At 41.8% G+C, this 25,776-nt stretch overlaps 1 protein-coding gene across 1 annotated transcript in view; it reads left to right on the top strand.

Moving 5' to 3' along the window:
* The first annotated feature begins 2,568 nt into the window (after window positions 1-2,568).
* LOC138259079 (maternal DNA replication licensing factor mcm6-like) overlaps window positions 2,569-25,776 on the top strand; it is a 482,778-nt gene continuing 459,570 nt past the window's right edge. Inside the window, exons 1-2 of the mRNA XM_069206547.1 lie at window positions 2,569-2,703; window positions 5,466-5,612. Coding sequence (XP_069062648.1) covers window positions 2,606-2,703; window positions 5,466-5,612 — 245 coding nt within the window. The 5' untranslated portion in view covers window positions 2,569-2,605. The remainder of the gene's footprint in view (window positions 2,704-5,465; window positions 5,613-25,776) is intronic.

The following is a 25,776-nucleotide window of genomic DNA, read 5'->3' as shown; positions in this document are numbered from 1 at the left end:
AATTCCATCAACAAATAAGCTTGAACATGTTATCCATCTTTTGAGTTCTTTCGTCTCTGGGTCTGAAACTAATTTACTCTGTACTTGAGTTCAATTAAGTACTTTTGTACATATACAAAGGCTTTTAGGTGAAGCCTGTTCACAGCCCTTTGTACTTCTGCGATGGGGTAGTCACCTGGAGATTGTCTTGCAGTGGAGAGCATCCGTGTAGATTAAGGCCAGGCTTGGAAGTTGGTCTGGCCAGGTCACATGGGAAGTGCACTGAATGACAAGTTCCATGGAAGCAGACCTGGAATACTCCTACATCGTCTGTGAAACCAGTAAAAAGATGGAGTTCAAAAACCATTGTTAGTTGTGCTTTTGTCTTCAGAGGATTAGGTACTCTGTAGAGTACACAGGGACTACTGCACAGCTAAAGGTTGGATTTGCACTGATGGCTAACTCCCCAGAGGCGAGGGGACACTGCCTGGAGTCCAGTAGGAAGGAGGTATTACAGGACTGTCCGAGCCAAGACCTCTAGCCTATGAGCAACGGAAGGAGGTGCCAACCCTGCTGGAGTAGCTGATCATGGAACTGGCTGCCATAATTCACCAAGGGTATGTCTGTCAGACTTACTCAGCAAGATTTCTGAAGGAATTTTGGTACTGCTAGACCAGGCAGTGTGATCTTGAGCACTTTCCCCATCATAGCTACCCAGATAGGTAGTTCTGACCAAAGCCAGGTTAAGTCCCTGATGGTAACCCTTGTGCCCCACTAGTGGTCCTCATAACCAATTTACTGTTTTAATGTGCTGATGGGTCGCGATCAGTATGGAAGGCAAAGTTGCTCAAGAGGTACCTCTAGGGTGCTTTGTGAAGTATCAAGGTGGTTGCCTTAAGGCACTGCATGCCAAAGATAGTTCTTGGTTACCATCTGCCGGAGGTTTGGCTGTCAAGCTCAAGATGTGGCAAGCCCTCTTTTGAGGGTTAGAGTGAGCCATGATTAATATATAGTCGTCTGGAAGATGGCCGCTGACAATCTCGGATCGTGCTGCAACCCTCTAAATGATGTGCTGCAAGGTCGACTACACTGCTCTCCAGAAGACTGCCATATGCACCGTGGAAGTACCCTACAACCAGTGAAGTTACCCTGCCTGCAGGAGGGCTGAATGTGGCCCAGCACTACTTCTATGAACTAGGTGAGAGATTGAGTTCGCTTAGACCTGAGCGACTGAGTGCTGGGACCAAACGGGGAAGAGGGCACCTTTAGTCTTCTCTCTGAACCTGAGGAGAACACCCAGAGAAGGGTGAGGACAGTCAAAGGTGAAAGGGTAATTGGGTTTGTCATCTGAGGCTCCAAATGTACAAAACTTAAATCTGTCAATTAGGTATTAGTGCAATACTGAGTGTATAATGCAGTTCTGTTGTATGTGTAATAAAGTAACAGTCTTTTCTATAAAGAGAAGCTCTGGGCTGGACATTGACGTTATTGCACTGCTGAGAGGATGCCATTAATTCCAGAGCCTGAGCACCCCCTACATTAACTTCGTGAGAATACTGTCCTTTCTGGCCCTCGCTACCACCCAGAGTCAAGAATGGAAAAGATTGTACTTAGCCCGTTTGCAGAGCCATAATAAGATAGTCTGTGGGACAGAGGTAGGAAAAGACAACCCCCACGGTTTTGGCACGGCAGGCCTCTGCCTGCTACATGACCTCCTCAACGGGGTCTGACACAAACCGTGTAAGTTGCTTTGTGGCTTTCAGAGTCAACTAAAATTCTTGTCTGGGGGCTGTCAAGTCAAGTGATGTTAGTGAAGATGTATATCCTCTTCCCTTTCCGAAAATTCTCCAGCAGTTGTTTGTAGGAAACTGCAACATGAATACCTGTGTTTAAGATGCAAGATAAAATAATTGCTCTTAAATGTATACATATGCTATTAATGTAAATTACGTTCAGAATTGGGAAATATAACGTCCTTCTGATGAAAGATTGAAAAGGAAGGGTTGTGCCTTCTTTCTTCCCCAGGGAATGCAAGTTCAGTGAATGGGCATATTTTTTTTGGTATGAATGTAGACTCTTGCACCATATAATCCAAAAAGATGAAGATAAATCAGTGGCCATGCAGTGGGCCAGAAGTAGCCTCAATTTGAAGTCCGTCTTAATCCAGCAGGATCGCCTGTCACTGTCGGCATGCGATGTTTAAACCCGAAGCTATCATGGTCACCTGCCACTTTAGATTTTGGTTAACAGCAAGGTTAGTCCACACTAATATATTGCACCCCCATGACAAAAAAATCCTATAGAAAACTCTTGGGTGCATCAGTGGCTATAGATGGTAGCAATTGAGTACTGCTTTTAGTTTGTATGACAGTTGTCAGGGAACCTAATCACTAGAAGAACTGTTTACCTTGTGATTGCAAAGTCCATTTTGGGTTTGTGAATTTTGGATACACAAAGTACCGCTGATAGCCCTGAAACTATCACTGCCTGAGCCCCACTTGCTCAGATTGTAAAGCCTACATATGTATGTACATCCCAAATTGTACAAAAATGTGATAGACAATGTTAATTTGTCTTGCTTCTAGAATTTTCACCTGGGGCTATTTGTGGCACCTGAATCATCAATATGGAACTGGGGAACCAAGCTGTGATGGAAACTGGGCAGCATGTAAAGGACGAGTTGGCAGAAAAATGCCAGAAACTGTTCATAGAATTCTTGGAAGAGTAAGTGATATATTTATTTCAGGTTAGTAACATTAGTATAGGCAGATGGCCAGGTTATTATCCACAAACTTTCACAATTTCTTCAGGTAACGTAAAGTTTTTACAGACTAGTGTTTTGTTTCCTTCTCTCTGTTGCAAAGAAGCTTATTCCAGTGTGATGGTGGCTGCTAGCAGAATTCCCTGTGCTTTGTTGTCTTACAGTTGTGAAAACATACTTGAAAATACCATAGAACTGCAAAGGCTCTATCTAACTCCGCTCTCAAACTGTCTTATATCACACTATTTATAATCCAAAAGCACTCCGATCTACTGTATTACAGATTCCCACGGTTTAAATATGGGATGCTAGAAACTGTAGTGGGCTGCTTTGCAAAGACAAGTAAAAATAAATGGATAAGACCGCAGTCAAATCTTAGTTTTCCTATTTTAATATACTTTAGCTGTTATTAATTAAATCCCTCCCTATTTCTGAAGTGTCCGCCTATTCTCTGCTAGTGCACCTGGTCCTTAGTAAGTAAACTTACAAGGGGATGCATATAGGTCGATGAAGCTTTTGGATTGCATGGAGTAGCCTAGCTATGGTGTAACCAATGACCATCAATAATCAAGGCACAAGCCATATTCAATAACAAAACATTAATCACCAATTACTAACGTCAACATTTCATGAATAACCACAACTCAGTTATACGTTTTATCAATTTTATTTCCCCATTGTTACAATGCTAAGTCATAAGGTTAATTCAAACTTTATTCATTTCACTCAATATTAATTCATTAGTGACCACCAATAACATAACCTAATCAAAACTTGAGAAAACATGCAGTCTAACGCCTCAACTTAAGCCAATAAAGAATGTGTTAACTTGAATAGCGTAGTTTAGCAAATCAGTCCATCAATAATTTGTCACTGTAGATGTCAACGTCTCAGAATAGGAACCTTACCGAACCCAGATTACCATTAGCATTGGCATGTGGGACTTCATGCGAAAACAGTTTAGAACATGAATTTTAGAAAAAACATCTCGCTAGAAGAAAAACTAGAAAAACAGCGGAGTTGGTACCTCGAAAGAAAAGGCACAAAAGTCAATTTGTCACATTGTCATAGCTACCTATCCACGGTATGGATCAGCAAGTCAGTCTTTGTCTTCAGGTCATCAATCGATCAGCAATGCATCAGGTTCTCAAGAGCATGAGCCCAATGACAGTCTTGAATCTCTTTGAATGTCCATGCCTAACCTCAAACATCTACTCTCTCCATTGGTTCTGCCTCTAGATCTGAAGTTTTTCCCCTTTGTCACAAAATTGTTAGTTATCCAGCCTATACCCCAAAACCTAATTGGTCAATTAGTCACCATATGTGATGCTAGCCAATTTCTTTTATTTTACAAATCTATGAGTTCTAATATTTGGTCGCTCTCAGGTTGTCAATTGGTTCACTGTACGATGTCCTCATCATCCAGCTCATCAGGTATCGAAAATGTTGCATATTCTTCTCCAGTCAGTGTCTCTATTGTTCGAGTCCTTGGAAAGTACATCTTGTCTGCTTTTCACCAGGTTTGATACAAATTTGATTCTCCTATCTCCTGTCCGTCGCTTAATTGCAGAATATTTTAGCTAAACAGATTTTATTAACACAAGTGGTTCATGGTCAGTTCAATGCATCAGCTTTTCTACATTGCACAATTCAGCTTCTGCATGAGGCCGGCAAAACTAGGCCACAACTTCGGCTAAGTTAACTCTACAATATAATGCAAAACATACGTTCTACATCTCAATATTGCATATTACTACATCATTATTATTACACATTTTCCATATTTCACATATTTTAGTCATTTTTAGTACAATTCGTGAATGTTGGATACCACTCTCCGTGGGCACATTTTCAAACGTACACATTATTTCTCTACATTAATTTTCCTCTATCTTATTATTCAATGCATAAGCACTTATTAATTATTAATATACCTGCGTCCGCATCTCCCTGCACTTCATTTAGGAATGATGTTACTATGTTTCATGCTTGAGGAAAAACACAAATTAGGGTTTTTGCGCATTACCAAACCCTTGGTGGGCTTTTAATGCCTTTTGTAGTAATATCACATCATTACTAGGTGGAGCTCTAAGACTACTTGATTGCCCTTCATGATAATGCTAGCACAAACTGCTTTGTTTAGGTTAACGGGCAGACTCAATGTATGTGCACGGAAAACTATATGGGACCATGCAGTCACATGGTTTAAGAAGCTAAAAGCAAATTTGCTTTGCTAGAAGCATGGTGGGCATTCCTCGTAGTGGGATGACTTACCAGAAGGGTGCTAGACTGCATAAATGAGGCTTACTATTCGATTTCCATTTTTGTTTTTGTAGTCCCTAAAATGTATTGAAAATAAAACAATGGCAATGAGGTGAGTCCGTCCTTGGTCTATTGAAATGCATTTTGGAGGTGAGAAGTACTATTTTAAAAGACACTTTTTCGTAAATTGACTATCTTTTTCCACCGACACTTAAAATTTCGAAAACAAACATTAATTCAATAAAGTATGTTCCTTTTTTGTAAAATGTTTGATATGCATTACACCCACGATGATTAACGTATAATAATTAAAATTATTTGGACGACCATAAGCATTTTGAATATCCCATCCTAATTATTCGGGGGCTTTACTTAGATTGTGAAATGCCTAATCCATAATTGCAAAATTTAAAACCACAGCTAAAAAAAAACATCAACCTGTTCTTTACTTTCATTTCTATAGATTCAAAGGGAAAGATGGAGAAGCGTTGTATCTACACCCCGCCGAAGAGCTTATTCGACCAGAGAGAAACACTTTGGTAGTGAATTTTACAGATGTTGAATTTTATAATCAGCAGCTTGCTACAACCATTCAAGAAGAATATTACAGGTATCGATCTCCACGAGGACTTCGGTCTGTATTTGTTGCATTGTGACCGTGGCACTATTATGCATGTTCACGAAGTTTACAATATCACATGTATGAAAAACATTTTAGCAGACTTGCACAACATTTACTGCTGCAGAACATAATTGTATATTGTTGTAGAACAGTATTTTCAATAGAATTCCTTTCGGGAAATCCATCACAAGTATGAACCCACTGATGTTTGTGAGTAAATTCACAGGAGTGTGTGTGTGTGTGTGTGTGTGTGTGTGTGTATATATATATATATATATATATATATATATATATATATACTTTTTTAAATTTGTTATTTTGCTGGTATTATAGAAAAAGTCAACACGGTTGACGGTCAAACAGTAACCGCAGGATGTGAATCTCTGCTTGCTGACCATGTGACATTGAACGAGCGTGGAATAGTCCCATCCCTGGCTTTAGGTTGGGTGTCCAAGGACCTAGGTCCCCCTCCATTTGTGACCCACTGCAGCTTCTTAGGTCCCCCTCCATTTGTGACGCACTGCAGCTTCTCAGGGACTCTTGGTTCAAACCCCGTAGTGCTCAGCGCTACCTGTCAATCAGGTTGCCACCTCACACACTCCCATGTTGTCAGATGGTGAGGTTCAAGGGAGGGTGTGGGGGGGGGGGGTCAAAGGAGGTGTGAGAGGAGTGTCAGTCTGGAAAAGTACTGAAGTGAGAGGCACCCAAAGGAGTGTTCAGAGTAAAAGAAGGTAGACGAGTGACATAAGATTCAGTAGACCGAGAATGACATGGAAGAGGTGTAAGGTGCCTTGCTTCCATTCCTTCACACCTGACTTGACAAGTCCCAATATTTTACGTCTGGTGAAAAAGGTTGTTTGAGCTATGGTCGCTAAAAGTGTTGTGAACAAAGATAGAAACAACTAGAAATACTTACTGAGAGGTGAGACCTACAAAACGAAGGTTATGGCTAAAATCCTGTGCTTCACACGCAGTGTCACCTGACCAGTATTTGGGTGCCTATCTGAGTTTTCTGTCATTTCTTTCAGATAAATCACACAACCATCTATCTAAAAAAAAAAAAATCAGACCTATTGGCTTTGCCAATCCCTGTTAGTAGGATCAAATAAATGGCTGACAACTGTTTTTGTTGCAAATAATTAGAATTGACAATGTTTCAATTCTGAAAAGTTATGTAAATATTACTGAAGTATTTGGAAGGGGTGACGGTCTTTTGAATGTCTCAATCAATCTGTTTGCCTCTTCACACCAGTTTCCTTTGCAGTCTCCCACTCTTAAACACTTACCGCACCCCGACTTTTCTCCCCAAATCAGTTTGAAGTACTCTGTTTGCACATCGCACACTTCTATCCTTGCACTTTATCGCTGCATTTTCACTCTGTCCTTCTGTATGTTCACTATTGCATCACTTTCTTTTCACCATGAGCATCGTTTGAAAACACACATTTTCTTTCCTTTGGTAATGTTAATATTTTGACAGCCGTGTTCTCCTTCACACAATTTAACATAAAATGCTAATTGCAACTGGCACACCTGATCATCGCTCTGTGCTCTCTGCAGGGAGGCTAAGTATTGAATAAGCATGGATTCGGAACCTTTTTATAACCCATTGACAGGCACTGTGAGAAACTTGCAATGTCTTCAGCCTCCGCTCCAAAGCTCTCAGTAGTGCCCCATTATGAACACCCACCCAGAACCAAAATTTACTGAAATAACTATTAGTGACTTGGTTAACACAATGCACTGAGCTAGAGTTATATGCTGTATTAGGAAAAAATAGCAACACACCTCGAAATAGAAAATCTTTGGTAATGCAAGATGTAGTAAAACATGGCTGAATCACAGACATCAGTCACTGCAAGTCGTTGTTATAAAATTTATCAGTTTGTTTTTGCCTGCAAAGTTAAGGACCTAAATACAGAGGCTGGTAGTCCGTATTTAGGGGCAAGCGCAAATTACTCCGTCCCCTGATGTAATCTCTTTGGGCTTCTAACCACGCCCATGTCACGCCAGTCCCTTACATTGGTTCGTGGGCTTGCCTTTTAAAATACGCTTGCTTTCATTAGTGTAAGGAATGTGTAAGTCATGCCTTTTCCGGTGTTTAGCCCTCGTGGAGCGCACCAACAACTGGAAACATAAGAGGTTCCATATTTTCCTTATGGTTTCTTGACTACTTTTTCTCTTTATTTCGCAGCACGATCATGCAGTGTTTTACACCGCATGATCATGCTCTTCACACCCCCCCCCCCCATTTAATGTGGCAAGAAAAGTCTGGTTAGGAGTTCACAACGCTAATAGCTCTAACTCGACAAAATGCAGGACCCATTGCATTGCAGATGCTTGTTAATTACTGCTGTGCCTGACACCTTGCAGTTCTCCAAGTGAAAGTCTGAATAACCCTAATATATCTTGTTAGACTCTTGTTGTGTTTGCCAAACGTGAGCAGACTAGAACTCCATCACTTCAATCCATCTCTCTGGACTTCAGCACTGCAACAGAAGGTCATAAATCAGATCACTCTCGTACGAGAGTGTCACATACTGAGGGACAGTCACGAAGTAGTGATCTGAATCATGAGTTTAGTCCCCATTGTAATCAAAGGCAGGCCTAACTGCAGCTCAGTATATATGTGGGTAACAGCCTTATTTTGTAGGTGTGGTGATATATAACCCAAATTATGGGTGACTCGCAAATTGTGTGTGAGTTGAAATATATGAAAGTGATATTGTAATCATTTCAGATAGTTCATCATAACCTTCAAGTTAACTTACCTTAGAAAGAGGTGTGTTGAAAGGGGTTCATCTATCAAGAGTGCAAAAGATACTTTGGTGCCCTTTTCTGTATGGACCCACTTAACCTCAATTAGTCGGTATTTAAGCAATACCATCCAATGGGCAGGGCACTCAAATAGCTATTGAGCAGGGCCCTGAAGTGAAGCTGAGGACACTACTCTTTCCTGGTCAGTACCTACCTGGGAAAGACCTCTGCTTTGGATAATATTGCTATTGTAAATCATACCTTTAAAAACTGTGAGTGACATTTACAAAATTGGGGCTAGTATGACGTGTTAATAGTAGAAGTACTTGGATGAAGGTTAGAAGAACGTCCTTATTGGTTTTAATTTTTTTTGTTAAGGCTCTGCCATCTTTTCATTATGGAATTGTGCTGAATGTCTGGCCTTGAGAGTCTGTGAGGAACAAAAATAAACAGTGAGGGTAGACTTTCGTCACAATATAAATTGGCTAATGGTGGTTTTGTACTAATTTTATAAATGTTGTTGAGTTCTTATCTCAACATTTGCAACCCTGGCTGAAGGACAAAGGATAACTCCAGCTGCTTCCATTCTAGTTGGTCCTACATATGCCTGACACTCCAAGAAATTAAGGAACACCAGTTAAAAAGGGAAGATGAGTCTGGGTTTAGAGATAATGTGTGTGTGTGTGTGTGTTTGTTGGGGGGGGGGGGGGAGTGAAAGACTAACAGTAGTTTCCAGCAGGATGGTTGATTGAAAACTTGGAATGGACGGAGATAAAGGATGGCACAATGTCACAAGACAACTCTTTCTTTGTCAAGAGAGAAAACATAAGAGTGAGTATCAGATCACTGGTAAGTTCTGTGGGAATGTTTGGCATCTTACCCAGTGAAAGGTGGATCGTTGCTGTAGGAGACCCATTGGCAAACCCATAATCTTACCTGAGAACCGAGGAAGAATAGCACTTCATTCTACAGGAAAGCTGAACTGTATTAGCCAAGCCAAAAGAGGAAACCTGGGACTGAAAAAGGTTCCTAATCGACTAATCCAAATCAGGGGAGATAACTGTTGCAAAGTGGAAAACAATACACATAATTGGAGTGAAAACAACAAGATCCATTCAAAAACAAATGAAAGGGGCCAGTACAAGGAAGTGGAATAAGGGAGACAGAGGGAACCATTGAAGGGGCCAAAATAGCAGAGTAGGAAACTGAATCAGAGGTGAGAACTGAAACATCAAGCAAGAGAGTTGATAAAATAGATGCTGCTTTCACTAACCCTTTATTTGAGAATTCAATAGTAAAGGCGTGAGGCCCATCTGATCTCCATGTTGCTGGAACTGGACCATGTGACAGGATTGCACCAAATTTGGCAGAAATCTAGCTTTCGGTACGAGGATTATGCTTTCGCTTATTTGGTGTGAATATGTTCAGTAGGTTTTGAGATATTAAAGGGGAAATACATTTGTATATGTATGGCTGTTGATCCATGGCAATGTTCTCACGATTATCGCGGAGAATTCGCAAATGCACGGCTGTGATTGGTTGCCTGCAATCTGACCAGAAAGTTGCGGCTGCCATTTTGAGTAATGTGACATGGTCCCTAACTGCTGAAAAATAAAATTAGGTGACATAAGGGGTCAGGGTGGCGGTACCTTGACCCCAACTCCTGCAGCACACTAACAAAGTTACCTTAGGACACGATTTATAGTTGCTTGAAATAACTTCAAATGCTGAATTTCTATGGCTTTGTACGAGTATATTTAGAACCCAAGTATAATGTCCCTGAAAACCTTGTTTTTTTTTTTGTGAATGAATAATATATATACACATACACACCCCCTGAAATACATCCCCCTGCCTTTGTTTAAAAAACAAAAAATAATCTAACCAGCTGAATGAAACATTTACTTAGGGCATTTACATTTTGTCACTTAAGCTTCACCACAGAGTCCAAATGAATAACTAGAGTACTAGCATTCAATAACTAAGTAAAAATGAGGTGGTTCTTAATGCCATTTTGTTACAATAGGAGATGATTAATTTAAAGCCTTTCTTGTGAAGCTAGATGAGTTAAAGGAGCAATGAGACATTAATACACACATGGAATCAGCTGGTTCGAAATGAGGAGTGGATGTATGGGTCTTTAGTCACTTGAGGTATAATATATTTTTAAAGGGGCAAAAAAGTTAGGTCCCTCCCAAAGGTCAGCATCCCCTTTCCACATCTTTTAAATTAGAATACCTGTTTTCTCTGTTGCTTAATGCGTGTGTAATTTTAACATGGTGACATTTTGTTAGTGTCATACTGGTTTTTTTTTTTTTTTTTTTTTTTTTTGTGAGTCTAGATTATCTTGTGTTGAGGCTATCTGTTTGCGTTTTCTTGTGTCTTCTGTCATGTACCATTCGTGTACATGTTTTGCTTTGCCGAGCATCCGGATTCTGCCCAACAATATGTGGTGGGGCTTTCAACAATGATTACTTACCATCTTCAGTGTCTCATTTTTTCAACTGCAACAGTCTGACTATTGTTTTGTTAAAGAGGATGCCCCCAGCAAATAACAGCCTATAGCCATGAATGCTGCCCATTTACCTTTCCGACACCGCTTCTTGTTTTGGAATGCTACCACCTGCCTCCGCTGTCAAGCAGGTGGAGCTTTAGACTTGCTTGATGAACTAGAGATGCCAATGATGCTTCTCTAGCTGAGAAACTGTGCCTTGCGGTTAGGTGAAACTCTAGACTGCTACCAGGAGACTGGAAGCTTTCAACAGCAATCTGAGCACACAACATCCTATTTCCTCAGCACCGACTCAAAGTATATTTCAACCCGGAGGCTTGATGTAAGCCTTCTCGTTGAATGGGAAAGCGAGGGGGCAGATAGATGTGTAGAAAGTGTTTGAATGTGGGTTTAAAAGTAGATCATATTTATGGAGTCCTGAAAACCCCAAACGGTATTGCCCTTTCTAGTGGAAGTTGGCAACTCCGCTTAAGTATCATCTCTGTAAGGGTAAGTTGTATAGTTCCTTTTCAATGGCTTTTAGGCAACACCTTCTCCTAAAACTGATTTCCACATTATTCTTGTTCATTTAGCCTTTGTCAACAGGCAATGCAACCCACCACCATTATTTTTAGGCACGCCAGGTGAACGTATTCTGAAATGGAGAGGTTGGCTAAAATTATGTGATCATTTAATTTCTGTAGATGGCATATTTGATGTGAAATGAAAAAAAACCACTGAATGTCTAAGGAAGAGAGTCTTGGAGGATTGCTAAACAGCCCCTTGTCAATTTAGAGCAGATATGGAAGCAGGTGACTTGAGTACCTTGAGTTAACCAAGGACTTCAAACTACAATTTAAAGAACATCCACTCATTGTTATGAATAAGTGCGCCATCACGCGCCAAACAAACCTTTTGATACTAAAGTAGCCATACTACACATTCCAGCAGTACAATGTGAACTGGATGGCACTTTATTTTATGAATCAGAGATTACATAGTGGTACGCTGCTAAAATAGATTCAGCAGCAGTTGTTAAATCATCATAACTCTTCTTTGAAAAACACTTGACATTAAGAGTTTAAAGATCCTTTTGATCCATCAGGCAAATGTTTGAAATGAGGCAACTGTTGGAAGAATGCGTGATCATTCTTTATTGGAGAAAATTGATGAAGTCTGAGTGTGGCCCTACTGGTAATTCTATAGATGTGGATCAATGTCACATGCTGCCAACTCCAAGAACTGTGCTGCTATTTGTAAAGGTGGTTTAAAACACAAAAGAAAATAATTTTCAATCTGTCTGCAGTACCTCATCAAAGAAAACATTTCACAAATGGAGGAAGAAGTTGCTTGTAACGATTTTTTTACATTTTTATTCATTTCTTGAACATGGACAGATAACAAATTGGCGATTTAAAGCACATAGGTTTGAGAGATCTCAATTAAGAGTAAGAAGTAGGCAACGATCCCCGATATGCCTGCTTTGCTAACAGTCAAGCACATTGCAGCATGTCCCACTCGTGAAGGGCTCATCCAAATGATTGACTTGATGGTAAAGCCCCACCAGAGAATTACATGAGGGGTGGCTTTGATTTCCCCTTTGGAGTGAATCTGTCATTGCATGCCTTTCCTGATTTAGCCAGAGGCCTTCATCCGTTCCTACCGTTTTGAGCCATATTTATTTGGAGAACAGTTACTCACAGACATCTTTGTATCCCATGTTTATTGAGGGACCTCTAGGTTGGATCCAGTGCATCATTATTCGAAATCTAGCTAACAGCAGCACCAAGAATGTCAACCTATATTGGGTTTTACCTTTTTTTTGCTTTAGGTTGTAGGCCCAGTGTACAATGTTTCAAAGAGCAGTAATTTTAAACCTTAAACTTTAGGTATACTTGGCATACAAGCCCTGCCATTGAATATATGGACCTTTTTCTAGTTGACAATAAGAGAAAGTTGGGAGCAATCATTCACATCTCCATAATGGTGAAGGCCAATGGGGCTTCACAAGAAATGAGTTGTAATAGTGTTTACATGGTTTTATTGACAGCTTTAGCCAGGATCAAGTAACTGATGGATATTTAACTATTGAGCATCATTGTTACAATTTTAAATTGTCAAAAAGCTGCTACTTTAGCATGAGAGAACATGAAAGGAACTGTTAGACTTTTCATCCTTGGTGTGGTCTCCCTTAACTTTTTGCCTCTGTTCCCCAGGTTGTTGATGTGTGCTGGACTCTGATGTTGCTGTTTTTGTTACTCTGGGCACTTTACCGCTGCTAACCAGTGCTAAAGTGCAAGTGATTCTTTACAAAATGTTTGTAATTGGCTTATCCATGATTGGCATATTTGGTTTACTAGTAAGTCCCTAGTAAAGTGCACTAGAGGTGCCAGGGCTTGTAAATCAAATGCTACTAGTGGGCCTGCAGCACTGTCTGTGCCACCCACATAAGTAGCTCTGTAATCATGTCTCAGACCTGCCACTGCAGTGTCTGTGTGTGCAGTTTTAACTGTAAATTCGACTTGGCAAGTGTAAGGCCTAAACCCTCCCTTTTCCTACATGTAAGGCACCCCTAAGGTAGGCCCTAGGTAGCCCCAAGGGCAGGGTGCAGTGTATGGTTAAGGTAGGACATATAGTATTGTGTTTTATATGTCCTGACAGTGAAATATTGCTAAATTCGTTTTTTTACTGTTGCAAGGCCTGTCCCCCTCATAGGTTAACATGGGGGCTACCTTTAAATCTGATTAAAGTGTAGATTCACTTTGGGAGCGGATGGACATGTGGAGTTTGGGGTCTCTGAGCTCACAATTTAAAAATACATCTTTTAGTAAAGTTGATTTTAAGATTGTGCATTTGAAAATGCCACTTTTAGAAAGTGAGCATTTGTTTGCTTGAACCATTCTGTGACTCTGCCTGTTTGTGGATTCCTTGTCTAGGTCAGTTTGACAGTTTGGCTGGTTGCACCTCACACTAGACAGTAACACAAAAGGAGCTGGGGTGTAGTCTGCATTTCCTGATGAGCCATCTGTGCTAGGAGGGAGGGGAAGAGTGGTCCCTTACACCTGAAAGGGCTGTGCCTGTCCTCACACAATGCAGTCTCCGACCCCCTGATGAGTGTCTGTGGCCTGGGCAAGGCAGGATTTCACATTCAAAAGAGACTTTACTTTGAAGTAGGCCTACTTCAAAGGGGAAATTGGGTATAAGAAGGGCACCCAAAACCACAGACTTTAGTTCACTTCTGGACATCAACGGGAACCTCTGCCTGGAGAAGAGCTGAGGAGCTAAGAAGTGCTGCCATGCCTGTGACTGTGCTTTGTGGAGCTATCCTACAGTTGCTGCTTCTGCCAGAGTAAGAGGGCAAAGACTGGACTTTGTGTGCCTTCCATCTTGTGAAGAAATCTCCAAGGGCTTGATTTAGAGCTTGCCGCCTGTTTGAAGTCTCAGGGACAGCAAAGACTTCTCTCTGCCAGCACCTGGAGTCTCTGGAGAGACTCCTGCTCTGACAAGTGGTGCCCTATCCAGTCCCTGGGCCCTAGAAACGAAAGCTGGTGGAAATCCAAGGAAATTGACTTTGGACGACTTCGGACTGACGCCGCTGCTGAATCCGGTGACTCCGCCTGCAACAGACTCCGTGATCTTCGCTGGAACGCGACTACCTTCGCAGGCCCGATGCCGCTGAAGTCCGCGACTCCATGGAAGTCGCTCCACCACGTCGTGCCCTGCGCTGCTCAAAGTGCGCAGATTAAACATTTGGCACAGATGCCGCGATCCCCGACTTCGTGCATCGACTTGTTTTCACTCTTTACCAAAGGTACTGTACTTGGGGGTCTACGCGACTCCATGTCTGGCGCCGCTGGTGTCGGCTTGTTGGGAACGACTCCGTCACAACGCCGTGTTTAACACCATCAGAGCATTTTGGGTTTCTAAGCGCTATTTTTTTAGTTTAATCTTTAAAAATTCATAACTTGAGTATGTCGGATTTTTGTCATTTTGATCTTGCTTTGTTTAGATAAATATCTCCTATTTTTCTAAACTGGTGTTGTCCTTTTTGTAGTATTTTCATTGAGTTACTGTGTGTGTTGGTACAAATACTTTACACCTAGCACTCTGAAGTTAAGCTTACTGCTCTGCCAAGCTACCAAGGGGGTAAGCAGGGGTTAGCTGAGGGTGATTCTCTTTTACCCTGACTAGAGTGAGGGTCCTTGCTTGAACAGGGGGTAACCTGTCAACCAAAGACCCCATTTCTAACAGGAACCAAAATTGCATAAAGATTAGAGAATATCCTGAAGATGTGTTCGATAAAGGAAATTCCCAAGTTAAGAAAGCACACATTGGAAAGGGCATTTAGTTTGTTAAATAGTGTCCACTTTGAAAAGCCAAATAAAGGTTTCTGACGAGCGTGATATATTTAGGCATAAAGCCTTTGCTCTTAGGAAGTGGAGCTCAGCAGAGCTGAGAAGGATCTTCTCAGTTTGAAGTCAGCAAGCATCTTCACTACCTAGTCTAAGGAAACGCACTATTCTGATAAAACAAAACACTTGGTTGCAACATTACAGCTTGTTACCACCTTCGAGAGCCTATCGTTTTTCTCTAGACTCTGTGAGCATGTAAACTCTCCTCATTCTCATGTGTTTACCATGGTCCATGCATGTCTCTCCTTAAATTGTTAGTTTGGATAGATTATTGGGTACAATCAACTTAGCCTACGAGTTACACTTCCATCCTGGCATCATCTTCTTGTGATGAGAACCTCACTATCAGTGGTCTAATACATAACAGCTATTCATTAACTAGTGAAAGGCATCTGTAAAAATGCAGCAGCTGCAGTTGGAAGAAAAGCATAACATGCAAAACAATCAGAACACAAAAAAACTGCAAGGTGCTTAACCTTAAACATATAGTACACAGCATTCAAAACTGTATTAAAATGAGTAACCAACTATACAATGTGTTAACTCTGAGGCAGCTCATACTAGCTAAATGTAGTCACCTCCACCGTTCATATCAATATTATGCACACAATTATTCAATAATGTAGATCACATTTTCCTAGTAAATCCAGTTACTTATGCATATGGAAAATATTGCTTTCCCAATTTCACCCATTTGGCTAGAATAGTCATCCCATTAAACACAAATGAATCTCTAAGGAACAATTTATCTCTTTGCTCAGTCCTTCATCTTACCCATAGTTTTGCAAGTGCTTCATTTCTTTGGTAAGCCTTTTTATTTTTTATTTCCTTTGCCTTTTTTCTTTCTTCTTTCTTTTCTTGCTTGAAAACATCGAAATCCCTAATATAAAGTAAATAAGCAAAGTTATGCAATTTCAATGAAAAAAATAGGTCGTAATATTTCACCTAAAAGTGCATTACCAATGTTTTCAAGCTAATTACTTGTAGTGGAAATGCCTACATTTCCTAAAACACTAGTTGCTCCTAAATCCACTAAGGTTTCAGATCAGAAATGTTAAACCCCCTTTTTTGTTCTCTTCAGAATTTCAAATGTGTATTCATATCTGCATAATCCTATGTGTCTAGTTCGAGAGTAAGTCCTCTAATAAAAGCTTTACTTTCCTTTTTGTCTGTCTAATTTCAATCTAGGACACACCATCATTCCTTTGTACTCCTCTTCCTCTTTTTCCCACACATGCCTTACACATTTTCTTTTCTGTTGCCTTATGAGATGTGAGCTCTCCTTTCCTCTAACACTTACTTATGAGTATATGTTCTAATGGATTCATAAAACATGTGTAACTCAATTCATATCCCTTAACAGTGTCTTCTAGTAAGAGACCTAAAGAAATAACTAGCAGTTTCCATTTCCTTTGCCTATGACTGAGGGTTAATTCTCTCATAAAGGGGAACTTCTGAAAGGATAAAATCATATTTGAGAAAAATATTTAAAATGTTTGTCTATAAAATATGCAACGCAATATACTACAGGTAATTGCGTATGAGAATGGTATAGGGTTGCTAATGCATCCCTTTATGACTAATTTATACACTCGGGGACTCGTTTTAGGCCAATGAATCTTTCGACCCTGATTGAAGACACCTTAGGACGAGATAGCTAATCAACATGTCAATCAATGTCAATAATGTCATCAATATTTATTATAACAAGGCAATTCACTTTAGTGAAAGACATTTAATAAAACTCAGGACACCACCATGACCTTTCAGTCATGAATAACAACATCAGATTAGTACAATTTTGTGATATTTATCCCTATTGATTACAATTCTACTAGCAAGTTTATTAATCTCAAAACCAAAAAGCACAATAGCATAGTCACAATATGGCAACTCTGATAAGACTTCATCAAAGCAAGAATCACAAATATTAGAACATAACCCGGCGTCAACATAGATCAATTACAGCAGAATAACGTTAGCACATTGTTCAACAAAGTATGGATTTAGTCATTTGTCTATTTGCGTCCGTTTGGTGAACCCCTTAACTAACCTCGAATTAGCATTGGCATGTTGGACTTCATGCAAAACAATTTAGTAACATCAATTTGGAAAAAGTTCTAACTATGGTCTCTGTCAAAGGAAGCAGTTGGTACCTAGAAAGGAAAAGCAAACAATCCCAATTTCATTGTCATATAGTTACCCTCCGTATTGGGTCAGCATTCAGATTCTGTCTTCGTCTTCAGGACATCAGTCGATTCGCCATCGGTCAGGAACTCAGCTCAGGCAGGAAGGGCAAAAGGGTACTTCCCTCATAAGGATGTAAAGTATATACGGGCAATCTAAGGGCAAGGATGGTTCTAAGTAAAATTAGCAAGTCACTAAGCAAAGTGACTGGGGCATAGCAAATCGCATCATCAGCATCTCCCTCTCCTAGTCTCTCCTGTTCTAAACTATTTCCTTGCGTCAAGGGGTTTTATCCCTTTTTCGAAGTCCATTCCCCTAAAAGCTCATTGGCTAATGGGTTGAACCCCCCTATCTCCCTCCAATAGAGATTACTTCATTAAATTTGTCACCCCAGAACTGTTCTCGCGTAGTTTATTGGTCCTTATGATTGACGTCTTCAGGGGTAGAATGTCTGGTATGATTTCTTCCTCTTGTGATTCTTTGCACATCTTTAGTCCGTGGCTCCATTGTCTGTACCGGTTCAGGCGACCTTGTACCAGGTATGAATCTACACTGTTGCATTTGTCTAAAATGTTTCTACAAGCAAGTCGAATTTCATGAGAACGGATCTACTACAGTTTCAGCTTCTAGCTTTGGAAAAACAAGAGTTCATGTCCTTCAGCAAGTCCGCACACTGCACGTTAGAAAAACACATTTATTATGAGAACCAGGCGGCTAGGCCTCTACTCATGCTAACTAAGGCCTAATGATTTATTTGCAGAACTTTAGCAACATAACCTATGATGATTAGTGTAAAACTATCTCTTAACATAATAATTCATCTATTAGTCATGTTCTTTAGTCCCTGTATATGTTAGTGGCCACTCCCCGTGGGTACATTTCAAGCACGCGTTTTGCAAAATACATTAGTACATTTTCTATGCAGCATTATTATACATTAGTTCATAAACATGTCATGCTAATATTGATCATATAAGCTACGCTCTCTCAGGGTGATAAGTTGTGTTCCCAGCAGCCGAAGCAGGTAAATGTGTGCAAACATAGCAATCCTAAGAATCTACGGCGTGTGTATTCTTGTACTAAACTAGAATAACTGTTTGTTGTGAAATCTCCTAGTGAAGCCTTCAATTTTATCTGATTTAAGGAATGCCCGGGTGATGTAGGGGTAGAACTAAGAGTACCCATCGCAGGCGTAATATTCATCCTGGTAAAAGGGTTATTAATACTAATGCAACAACTGTTAATGTCACATCAATTACTACCCTACCCCTAGCATTTCCATAAGTGATTTGTAGCAGCAAGCAGACTTGTAATATTCTGTGACTGGTTCTGCTTTTGAAAATGAGCAAAGCTCGTTGTTAATCTGTGTGTTTTTTTTGGTTTTTTTTTTTTTTTTTTCAGTTTTAAAACGTCAGTCTGTCGGGCATCCCTAACCCTAGTCTCTTGAATGACAACCCTACATTTCTACTGCAACCTTGGCCCTTGGGATTCTTCTAAACTATTTACTTTGTTAGTTTTTTTTTTTTTCTTTTGTGTTCATAATGGTGGTATTTGTGTAAATCAATTGTCAATCTTGTTCAATAAGTCAGTTCAGACACAGTTCCTTATTTGAAGAAAGAACTGAATCAATTGGATGCCAAAAAATCTAGTTCAGAATGAATCAATCATCAAATTTTTTAAGAGCACTACCCACCCGGTAGTGTCTCAAGGCGCTGGTGGTAAGGGGGGGGTTCCTGCTCAAAAAGACATGTTTTGAGGTGCTTTCTGAAGGTTAGGAGGTCCTGGTTCTTACGTAGGTTGGTGTGGAGGGAGTTCCAGGTTTTGGCTACGAGGTGGGAGAAGGATCTGCCGCCGGAGGTGGTGGTTGGATGCGCAGGACTGTAGCGAGGTCGGCGGAGCGGTAGAGTTGGTTTGTGGAAGTTGATTCGTTCGTTGAGGTAGGCCGGTCTGGTGTCGTGGAGGGCTTCATGAGCGTGTAGGGATCTGAGGTGGGCGGAGGTGTGTTTGTGGTGAGGGAGGTTGAGGATGAGACGTGCGGCTGCGTTCTGGATGCGCTGGAGTTTTCTCTGAAGCTTGGCCGTGGTTACTGCGCAGAGGGCGTTGCCTTAGTCCAGTCTGCTGCTTATGAGGGTGTGGGTGACCGTTCTTCTTGTTTCTAAAGGAATCCATTTAAAAGTCTTGCATAGCATGAGGAGGGTGTTGAAGCAGGAGGATGATATGGCGTTTATTTGCTGAATCATGGAGAGAGATGAGTCCAGTATGATGCTGAGATTGCGTGCGTGGGTGTTGAGGGTGGTCCAAGGGTGGTGGGCCACCAAGAGTTGTTCCATGCTGTCTTGTTGGGACCAAAGATGATGACCTCTTTTTTTTTTTTTTCAAAGTTCAATTTGAGGTGGCTTGCTGTCATCCAGTTAGCGATGGTGAGGAGTCCTGCGTGTAGGCTATTGGCAGTAGATGGGTTCCTCGTGAGGGATATGATGAGCTGGGTGTTGTCAGCGTATGAAATGATGGTGAATCCGTGGGCTCACCACGATGAATGAGTTTCAGAGATGTAAATTGTATGTTGTGGTGATGTGGCATATTTCATGGGGGTTAAAGAGGTTCGGCTTTCAGTTCATTAAGGCGATAACCTGTCAAAGAGGACACACTGTCAATATAATAAGTCCACTCTGGTGGTGAATACCTGCGACAAGGTACTCTAGATCTCCAAGTTGTCCATTGATCTTCTGTGTCACTCCTACCACTTGATTCTGTCTCTTCCATGATGGCTTTTGGTAGGAGTTCATCTGACATACTTGGTATCATTCTCTCTCTGTACTTTGGCCATTGAAATCTTTCTCTGACTCTTCCCCCTCCTTCCACATTTTGCTTCACCATAGTTGCCTCTCTCCACTTGGCACTCCCTCACAGTTCTCATCTCTTCTTTGGAGGCACTTCCACTTCTTTCTGTGAGACGTTTGGAGTTTGAATTGCTAATGAACTCTGGTGCATTTTCCCCCTCCCTCACCTCTGGTCCCTCCACACATCCGGGCACATGAGGTTATGGAATTGTTTGTCATCACCACCTCTTCAGGTGGGCATCTCACTTTCTGGTTATGAGAGGCATGTACTCACAGTCCTCCATATTTCATGGAGTGTTGATCAGAATCACGTGGTAGGGTCTTTTCTACCTCTGCTCTAAGCCCAACTTCTGAATGTGCTTCAACAGAACCCTGTCGCCAGGACTAAAACCATGACACTGTTCTTGATGTGGAACATCAGTAAACAGCCCCAATCTGGTGAAAGACTGCACACACTCAATCAGGCAGTCCTTTACAGAAATCGAGAATTATTTCATTTGTGATATTTACAGTTGCATTTGCAAGCACAGCAGGCAGACTCATGGGACGTCCCATGAGTAGTTCATGGGGTGACAATCCTTCTCTTCAGTCAGGAGTAATTTGAAGACTAATGAACTCCATGGACAAGGCTTCTGGCCATTTCAGAGAAGTGGATGCACATATTTTGGCCAAACTATACTTCAGTGTCCTATTAAACTATTCAACAACTCTCAAAGCTTCTGGTTTGTAGCTACAATGTAATCTTTGTTCCACTCGCGTCATTCTAAGAATCTCTCTATTGAAATGAGTCCCTTGGTTTAACTCTAGAGAACTGATATGCGAACCATGGTAGGTGTTCCCACAACAGCAGTTTGGCTACAGTGAGACCGCCATTTCTCCTTGTTGGGCAGCCGTCCACCCCTTGAAAGTAAATCCTCACTGTGACCAGGACATATATTGGCCCAATACATACAGGCACCTGTCAAACTTCATTCAGTTAAAGGATCCTCCTGATCTGCCTATGTGACTCATGGATTTTTGGTGTCCTCCTCCCTACATTAATTTGCTTATGGGTCATATATCCATGGCATAATTTTTCAGCCTTAACTCGGATGTAAGCAATTGTGTGTTAACAGTCCAACCATAGGATTCCTCCCTGTGTGTGCGGGACCATGACAGTCTAGTCATTGGCAACAAGAAACTATCAGGCAGCACAGATCTTCCATCAGCTGAGACCCAAATCTCACTTGTAATATTGTATTCTTGATACATCATGCTCTGATCCATTCTTGCACCACTTCAGACACTTCCTCATGCAATCTCTTGCTTTCCTCCCATGTATCAGCTGCAGAAAACAGCATAGCAAAATTGGGGTGCCATATTTATTTGTGTACTCCTGTTAAATGTGCATAACGCTGTTGCACAATACTGGGCAGCTTCCTCTGTGTCTACTTCCAGAGGTTACATAATCATTTCTGTTCCTGTAGGCTAACCATTTAACCACAACAATTTCTTGAGGAAACTGTAAAGCTTCCAACAATCTCATCACATATATCCCATTTTGGGTGGGAGATCTGGATGACGTTGTGAATCGCCTCAGTGTCCAACTGTCCAAACTCGTGGACCACACCAAAGCCATTTTGACTTAGTAAATATTGGTAAATAATGTCACTCTCAGTCTGAAAGATAATGCTCTGGTGATAGTGACTGGTAATGCTGATTGAGCAGAGATGACATCTTGGACCAATGACCCTTCCACCACTTTGTGAATTATACAGACTTTATAAGCTACTCTCAAATATCCTGTGTTATCTCTTAAGCATGAGCCATCAACAAACATTGCATAGTATGGCTCCTCATGTAGTTCATCACTAAGCAGGTCTTGGCTTGATACACATTCGTAAAATCGAGACTTTCATGCTCAACTAATTGACCATTTATTTCATTTTCAGGCAAAGGTAACATTGTAGCAGGATTAAGTGTTAGACACCTTCAAAGTAACATTTTCAGCAGCTAAAGTTAATAGCTCATACTTTGTGAGCATGTTTGTCGAATGCTGTGTTTTGCTGTGTGTGTAAGCAAAATCTTCACTGGATGTGTGTCTACCACTTTGAGAGTATGTCTCATGACTATACTCCTGCCATTCTCAATACTGACACCAACCACCACAACCTTTTAAGGCAGCTAGGCAGTCCTGCAGCAACCGAGTCAACAGTGGTCAAAAAGTAGGTCTCAGGTCTGCAAATGGGTTAGCACTGAGAAAGTGCAGACCTGCCTCATTGCAAAACATATTACTGTAATAAAGCATTCCTAGTGCCAGGGCACAGACATTCTCCCAGCTCTTGGAGCACTTTTAGGCAGTCTTTCTCATGTGAGCGGATCAGGCACATCATTTTGTGTCCGCCTCAGTAAAAGCTTAATCATTAGGGGAAAGTTGGATATCCACTTCCTGCAGTAGCCTACCATTCCCAGAAACATTTGGACTTCCCGCTGCATTTTCAGTTGATTAAGTTTCAGGATGTCAGTAATTCTTGCAACACCTTCTTTTCTCCCTTCTCAATTTGAATGCCTAAGTACAATACCTCTTTTTGACAATGCTACACGTTGCTCAGGGACACATTGTGTCTGTTCTCAGCCGACATAATAATTGAGGGAATTGTATCCTGTTTACAGGCTTCTTGTGCACCTGTCGCCACCTACAGGATGAGAACAGAGTTATGAGGCATTTGTAAAAGCTGGGTTTTTTTTCTACAAAAACTGAATTAAAGATCGAAGGGCTCTCTGTTTTCTCTTGTGTGACTGCATCAAGCCAGAACTTTATTCTGCATTCAGAATAAAAAAGGAGTCTGCTTTTCTCATGCAAAGGAATAGAGAAAATTGCCTGACACACATCAACCACAGTGAACCCCTCTGCATCACTGGATATCTGGATTTGGTGCCAAAGGACATGGAGCAATGATGCTATTAATCTTTCTAATATCCTGCACAATTCTGTACTTGCTATTTGGCTTTTGCAAGTCCACAATTGGTAGGTTGATGGGGCTTCCTACGATTTCCTTCAAAATCCCTTGTTGTATCATAGACTATCACTGGGGTAATTCCATCCATTGTCTGTCATGAGATATTATGGTGGTGTTCTTGGATACTCGGCATTTGGATTAATCATTATTCAGACAAGTTCTACAGCTTTGATAAGTCTGTCTTACCCTGACAAATCCAATATTTTGGGTTTCACATTATCTCTTAAATTGGAAGGCAAGTAATCTACTGTTCTCATAGAAAACAACCTAACTGCTGTCCCTAGTTTTGTCATTTTGAATTCAAAAACGTAAGTGTGTGTTTAGAATTCAACACACCTCTGGTGTGCAGTAGATTGTGCAATTTAACTTGCAAATAAGATCTCTCTAGCAGGTGTATAGGAGTTGAATCACATGTAACTAATTGGTGGTGCTCTTCAAATGAGCTTGTTTGTTCAGGGACTTTCTTTGTCATGGAGTTCGCTAGCTGTTTATTTGTAACACCTTTAACCTGGATCTACTTTTCCAAGAAGGTTAGGCCAGGGACTTCCGCTGTTCTAACAGGTGGCTCTGGTGTCGATCATAAATGACATTTGATTGTTGTAGGAAGTTGGCTCTGTATATACTATTTCAAAGTAAGAAATAGTGTGCACAGAGTCCAAGGGTTCCCCTTAGAGGTAAGATAGTGGCAAAAGTAGATCATCCCAATGCTCTATTTTGTGGTAGTGTGGTCGAGCAGTAGGCTTATCAGAGGGTAGTGTTAAGCATTTGTTGTACACACAGGCAATAAATGATGAACACACACTCAAAGACTTACTCCAGGCCAATAGGTTTTTTAGAATGAAAAATATATTTTCTTAATTGTTTTTAAGAACCACAGGTTCAAGATTTACAAGTAATACTTCGAATGAAAGGTATCTCACTTAGGTACTTTAGGAACTTTGAATAATCACAATAGCATGTACAGGTCTTGCAGAAATGGCAATAAGCTATTTTAAAAGTGGACACAGTGCAAAAATCAACAGTTCCTGGGGGAGGTAAGTAGAGGTTAAGTTCACAGGTAAGTAGAACACTTACAGGGTTCAAAGTTGGGTCCAAGGTAGCCCACCGTTGGGGGTTCAAGGCAACCCCAAAGTTACCACACCAGCATCTCTGGGACGGTCAGGTGCAGAGGTCAAAGAGGTGCCCAAAACACATAGGCTTCAATGGAGAACAGGGGTGCCCCGGTTCCAGTCTGCCTGCAGGTAAGTACCTGCGTCCTCTGGGGCAGACCAGGGGGGTTTTGTAGGGCACCAGGGGGACACAACCATGCACAGAAAGTACACCCTCAGCGGCACAGGGGTGGCCGGGTGCAGAGTGCAAACAGTCGTCTGGTTTTGTATAGGAAGTAATGGGGAGACCCAGGGGTCTCTTCAACGATGTAGGCAGGCACGGGGGGCTTCCTCTGGGTAGCCACCACCTGGGCTAGGCGGAGGGTCGCCTCGAGGTCGCTCCTGCACTGGAGTTTGGTTCCTTCAGGCCCTAGAGGCTGCGGGTGCAGTATTGGTTCCAGGCGTCGGGTCCCTTGTTACAGGCAGTCACGGTCAGGGGGAGCCTCTGGATTTCCTCTGCAGTCGTCGCTGTGGGGGCTCAGAGGGGTCGTCTCTGGCTACTCACGGGCTTGCAGTCGCCAGGGAGTCCTCCCTGTAGTGTTGGTTTTCCGCAGGTCGAGCCGGGGGCGTCTGGTGCAGAGTGGAAAGTCTCACGCTTCCGGCGGGAAACGTGAAGTCTTCAAAGTTGCAGATTGTTGAACAGGGCCGCTGTTCACAGGAGTTTCTTGGTCCTTGGTTGCAGGGAAGTCCTCTGAGGCTTCAGAGGTCGCTGGTCTCTGTTGGATGTGTCGCTGTTGCAGTTTTCTTCGAAGTTGGGAGACCGGCCGGGTAGGGCTGGGGCCAAAGCAGTTGTCTCCGTCTTCACTGCAGGGCTTCAAGTCAGGAGTCCTTCTTCTGGTTAAGGTCTCAGGAATCTGATTTCCTGGGATCTGGGGAGCCCCTAAATACTGAATTTAGGGGTGTGTTTAGGTCTGGGAGGGCAGTAGCCAATGGCTTCTGTCCTTGAGGGTGGCTACACCCTCTTTGTGCCTCCTCCCTGAGGGGAGGAGGGCACATCCCTATTTCTATTGGGGTAATCCTCCAAAACCAAGATGGAGGATTTCTAAAGGCCGGCGTCACCTCAGCTCAGGGCACCTTAGGGGTTGTCCTGACTGGTGGGTGACTCCTCCTTGTTTTTCTCATTATCTCCCGTGGACTTGCCGCCAAAAGTGGGAGCTGTGTCCAGGGGCGGGCATCTCCACTAGCTGGAGTGCCCTGGGGCATTGTAACACTAAGCCTGAGCCTTTGAGGCTCACTGCTAGGTGTTACAGTTCCTGCAGGGGGGAGGTGTTAAGCACATCCACCCAGAGCAGGCTTTTGTTTCTGTCCTCTGAGAGCA

The sequence above is a fragment of the Pleurodeles waltl genome, chromosome 2_1, assembly GCF_031143425.1.
Source record: "Pleurodeles waltl isolate 20211129_DDA chromosome 2_1, aPleWal1.hap1.20221129, whole genome shotgun sequence".
Lineage (NCBI taxonomy): Eukaryota > Metazoa > Chordata > Amphibia > Caudata > Salamandridae > Pleurodeles > Pleurodeles waltl.
The sequence above is the reverse complement of the archived record's forward strand: the minus strand, read 5'-3'. Positions and strand labels throughout refer to the sequence as shown.